The 5,134-nt window shown below is 61.8% G+C and overlaps 1 protein-coding gene across 1 annotated transcript in view; it reads right to left on the bottom strand.

Annotated features, from left to right (window-relative positions):
- The window catches only part of GPR144 (G protein-coupled receptor 144), a 25,888-nt gene that overhangs the window by 712 nt on the left and 20,042 nt on the right, over positions 1 to 5,134 (bottom strand). Inside the window, exons 14-19 of the mRNA XM_010844118.1 lie at positions 4,781 to 4,822; positions 4,592 to 4,645; positions 3,779 to 3,837; positions 3,455 to 3,634; positions 2,240 to 2,495; positions 702 to 852 (exon numbers count right to left, since the gene is read on the bottom strand). Coding sequence (XP_010842420.1) covers positions 702 to 852; positions 2,240 to 2,495; positions 3,455 to 3,634; positions 3,779 to 3,837; positions 4,592 to 4,645; positions 4,781 to 4,822 — 742 coding nt within the window. The remainder of the gene's footprint in view (positions 1 to 701; positions 853 to 2,239; positions 2,496 to 3,454; positions 3,635 to 3,778; positions 3,838 to 4,591; positions 4,646 to 4,780; positions 4,823 to 5,134) is intronic.

Here is a 5,134-nt window from a genome sequence, read left to right as displayed (position 1 = left end):
CCCACCCCCACCCATATGATTAGTGTGTGGGGAGGCAGAGGCACTCCGGAGGGGAGTGAAGAGTCAGGATATTGCAAATACAGGCAGTGGGGGCTACCAGGTGCCCCGTCCAGTTCAGCGCCACCCTCTTGCTGCCTCTCCAGGGTCCGGCCCCTTAACTCCTTTCTCACATTAGTGGGCAGCAGGCTCTGCCTAACAGGCCAGGCTGAGTGCCCTGGTGGTGAACCTCAGCAGTGATGCCCGGCCCGCCACTCCTCCTGGGGTCCTGCTGGATCCTCCCTGGGCAGGCAGGAACTATACTCCTCCCCACCGAGGCTGCTGTCTTCTCTCTCTGCCTGGGACCTTCGGAACCTTAGACATCGCTGCCCCTGGGCTGCAGGGTCTGTGTGTCCATGGTCTCTGTCACATCCTTCTTTGGCAATGGCCAACTTTTCCTGAGTGCCTTGCATGCTGGGCACTGGGACTAACACACAGGATGGCTCCATGTCCCTGCGGAGTGGGTCTGATGTCCCCCATTCTGCAGATGATGAACTAGGCTTCCAGGAATTCAAACCCCAGCCCCAGAATGAAATACCCAGACCCCTGTGTTGTGCGGTGGGTTAACTATACCCTGAATAGATTTTTATCTCAGACTCAATGCAGGCAGGGCCCAGGATGAAAGTGACCCTGAGGTCACAGAGGAAACCGGGAGCAGCTTGTACCTTGTTGGGTCTCGGGCTTCTTCTCATGCAGCCCCACCCCACCTCCACTCACCTGCATGGGGAATGGCTGCCTCCCCGCTTCCACCCAGCGGATGCTCTGATGCCCCTCAGCTGCGCCATGGCCTCTGGCCCAAGAAGTGCTGGAGTCAAGCTGAGGTCAGCAGGATGCTGTTAACAGCCTTGCACCCCAAGACCAGACCCTGGGCCTCTCCTTCACCTAGCCCCTACCTTGGGGCCCACGCAGGTGCCAAGCCCTCACCATTCCTGCTCACCTTCGCTCTGAAACTGGCTCCGCCCACGAGGAGACCAGGTCTCAAAGAAGAATCTTGCCCGAGGCCACAGAATCAGTGATGCCAAGACCTAGACCCATAGCCAGATTCCGAGTTGGAAGTCCTCTCGCAGCCCTGACACATCTGACCTGAAGCCACCCCACCTGCCGTGGTGTCTCCTCTGAGCAGGCTGCCTGGATGGCTCCTACTCACAACGACTGCCACCCCTCACCTCTATGTCACCCAGCCTAGGAGACCCAGGTATGAGTCATGGAGATCTTCCCCGAGCGTCAGAGTTCTTCTCTGTACAATAGCGGTGATGGTGGTCTCAGGGCTGAGGTAACTCTGAGGTGGTTTGAGGTTCAGCACCAGCCAGGTACACAGGTAGGTGCTAATTAGTGTTGGCCACACCTACCCTGATGGTGAAATGGGGTCCATCTTGAGTCGAAAAGTCAAAGAGGAGCTTGTTCCTCCCTCCTCCCAGGGAGCCTGGCATCTCATCTGCCTCCCCAGGCCAGGGTGACCCCAAAGAAGGAAAGGTCACTACAGTACCGTTTATTACCAGAGACACCAGGGGGCTGTCAGAACTTCGCAGCAGGAGGGGCGGGGTAGAGGGGAGGGGCAGTCACGGACAGAAAGCTGGGGACAGAGCCGTGGGACCTGGTGGGGGACGCGGGAGCTCTGGGGCCAAGTTTCCCCTGGCAGGAGGGAGAGGCTGAGGCCCTGGGAGAGGGTGGTGGTCCACACGCAGGTCGGCAGGGGCCCCCAGTGGGCTTTCAGAGGTCCCCAAGAGGAGCTTGCAGGAAAATCCCCATGCACTGTCTCTAGAAACCTGGGAGGCAAGTGTACCCTGTGGGTTGGGCTGGCAGAGAAGCAAGATGGGGCCCCACCCTTCCAAGATGGGGAGAGGGCTGGGAACTGAGGCTGGGGGAGACTTTGGGTGAGATTCTGGCCTGGGTGACCCTGGCAGTCTCCCTCAGCCTCTCTCCGAGCCTCAGTTTCTCCCTCCGGAGAACACCTGCAATGCCGGGGTGCGGGGTGTGTGTGTGGCGGGGGGCAGCAGGCGCTTTCGGGAGGGGCGGGAGCAGGCCTGGGAGGGATACCCAGCAGGCAGCCTTCACTTCCCTGCACTTCTTGCTCGGGCCACCTGAGTGGGTCGCGTGGTGGGGTGGGGGGCCCTAGGGCATCTGGAGGGCGGAGCGGGATGGGGGTCCCTCCGAGGCCGAGGTGGAAGTGGCTCTGTTGCTACGAGGGGCCTTAGCAACGCACCCATTCAGCGGAGACAAAGGCGCTGTCACTTGAGCGCAGAGGCGCCTCTGCCGCTCTCTTGTTCCCACAGACGCTGCGCCTGCGGGGGCGGGTGCTGGGGGGCTGGGAGCCGAGGTGTGTAGCGGGGTGATGGGTGGGGAGGCTGGGGTGGAGGGTGCCTTTCTGCCTGCTCAGCACGCCCCCCATCTGCAGGACGCCTGCGCCCTCCCGGCAGGCCTGCAGGGGGCGCCTCCAGCCCATTTTGCAGAAGGGGAAGCTGAGACACGGAAGGACTGGGACATCCGCCTGGACGCAGGTCGGCTGGGAGTTTGGGGTCATACAGACCCAGGCTCAGATGTGCCTAGGCTTACCCCCACGTGACTCCTGCTGCTTCAGTGTCCTCATCTGTGGGGGTGGGGGCCCGACCCCTGGCTCGTCAAGGGCTCCTCTCTGTGCCTCAGCGTTCTGAGCGGCACAATGGGAGGGTGACCACACCCCTGTTTTTCCCAGTCACCTCATGAAAGGAGCCACCAGATGCCCAGGTTTAGCACAGAGCTCAGCCCCACTGAGAGCTCCATAGACCTGCCTCTGGACCTGGCTGGAAAGAACCCGGAGCTTTCGGAGGCGGGGCAGTGCTGAGTCGGCCCCTCAGAGGCTTGTCTCTGGTTCAAGACTGTGGGAGGCCAGGGACCACGGTCCCCAGGGGCTTCCCTCGGGCCAGGATAAGTGCTCCTTGAGCAGGTGGCCCCGGCCCTACCCTGCTACCCACAGGCCCCCACCCCCCACTCCATCACGTCCCCATCAGCTGTCCAATGGGGAAACTGAGGCCTTGGGGAAAGTACTTGCTCCTCGTTGGGCTTGGAAGAACTCTCAGACCATCAGGCATCTGGCCAGAGCGCTAAGAGTGGGTGAAGTGGGGCGGCGGGCGTGGGGCGCACAGAGGAAGGCAGGCCAATGGTTCCCTGCCGTCCCAGCAGCACTGGCCAGGGAAGGGGTCCCAAACTTACTCCCTAAGAAAGCCTTTCCCCAGAGCACTGACCGAGCCCACCGGGCGCTAGTGGGGGAATTTTAGGCACCAACAAGGAGCAGAATGAGACAGGAAGAGCCTCTCAAACTGTGGGAGGCCGGGTGGGGTTGCTTCTCAAATCACTTCCATTTCCACACAGTGGGGCTGAGGGACTGTCCGGGCACCAAGGGAAAAAGGGGGACACCCCACCTGGGGTGTGGGAGCCGTACCTGAAGCCTTGAATGCTGTCAGCTCCACGGCCTGAGGACAGAGGAGGCCCATCAGGGGCTGGTCCCCCTCTCCTTCTGCTCCTCTGGCTCTGGGGGCCCTTGGCTACCTTGGAGATGACTGCTCCACCCCCAGGGGCCTTGGCATTCAGGTTCTGCCAGCTGCTCCCAGCACCCTTCAGTCTAGGAGTTGACGGAGGAGGCCCCCTGGGTCCCCAGGAGAAGCCCCCACCCCAGCCCTATGCTGATCCCTGTGGTTTCCCTAACCCTTCTGGTCACAACTGCCAGCCCCTTGGTTGAGCCCTGCCACCCCTGACCCAGCCTCACCGGTCTCTCGGGTTCTGCAATGGAGGAGAAGGTTGTGGGGATCCTGGGGCCATGGGTTCCTAGAAGGGGGAAGACAATTGAGCAGGTGAACCTGTAGGAGACCGAGGCAGGAGGCTGTCTCTCTCTGCTCCCCTACCCTGAACAGGGACCTCATTATTAAAAAAAACTCTTTAAGAATCCACTCAAAAATTCACCTTGTAAATTAGCGCTGAAGAAACCAGGACCCAGAGAGGGAAAGTAACTCACCCAAAGGCGCAGAGCAGGGGAAGTAGGAGCTGGGATACCAATTCCTGGCCTGACCCTGAAGTCATTCAACCCATGCCCTGTCTCAGGGCGCCGAACCCCATCCATCTACCTGCCTTCAGGAACCCCCCACACCTCTGCTGCATGACCCAGGGAGGGCAACTCTGGCAAGCTCTGCCTCTGGGCTGGGCCCCAGGGACCCCTGCTGCCTGGTGGTGGAGTGGTAGGAGGTAAGGAGGCTTTTATAAGCCACCCCCAGGCCCTGCAGCCACAGGACTCCCTGGGCCTGTCTCCTTGTCTTTCAGATGCTTGGGCTGAGCACTGGGGAGGCTGGGGCACCGGGTAGCACTTGGACTGGAGGGTGGTTGTGGTCTTACCTCTAAGAGCCAGGTGTCTCTGGGGTGGAGCCAAGACTCTGGGGTCATCCCTGGCCACCTCCCAGGGACACGAGGGTCTAGAGTGGAACCCCGGGCCCGTGGGACTGGAGCGAGCCTGAAAGGAAGGGGCATCACCGCTGGGATCCCTGCCAGAGGTAGGACCTCCCGCCCCTTGGCCCCCAGGCCTGCCCACCGTGAATGCCTCTGCTGCCTTCTTCTCAGTCATCCTCCGCAGGGCGCTCCGGACCTGGAGGATGGGGCAGGGGCAGGGCTGGGACCCTTCCCCGACCCCCACGGGCTGGGTGCAGAGCCCCCGACAAGTAAGCCCTACCCACCCCCATCCACATCCCACCCCAGCAGCAGCCTGGGTCCCCGGACTCACCTCTCCGTTGTAGGCGGCATAGACCAGGAAGATGTACGGCCCCTGGGGACAGACCCAGGGTGAGGGTGGGTGACCGCCTGGGAGGCCCCCATCTCCCACTGCCTGGCCTGGCACCACAGCACAGGCAGCCCCAGAGACATTTAGAGACACTGGCCAGTGAACACAAGTCCTGCCCTGTCCGCCAACCCGTGATGGGGAGTGGGCAGTTGTGGCATTCCATGGTAAAAAGAACCAGGAGGGCCTGGCCCTGCCGGATCCCATGCCTTCAGTCTTGGGTCAGCAGGCAGCCTCTCTGCCCTCTATCCCTCCACGCCCCACCCCCTGACCTGCCCTGTCCTCACGGCCTCACCACCT

This window comes from Bison bison, unplaced genomic scaffold (assembly GCF_000754665.1).
Source record: "Bison bison bison isolate TAMUID 2011002044 unplaced genomic scaffold, Bison_UMD1.0 scf7180017864193, whole genome shotgun sequence".
Lineage (NCBI taxonomy): Eukaryota > Metazoa > Chordata > Mammalia > Artiodactyla > Bovidae > Bison > Bison bison.
This window is presented reverse-complemented; position numbering and strand designations above follow the sequence as displayed.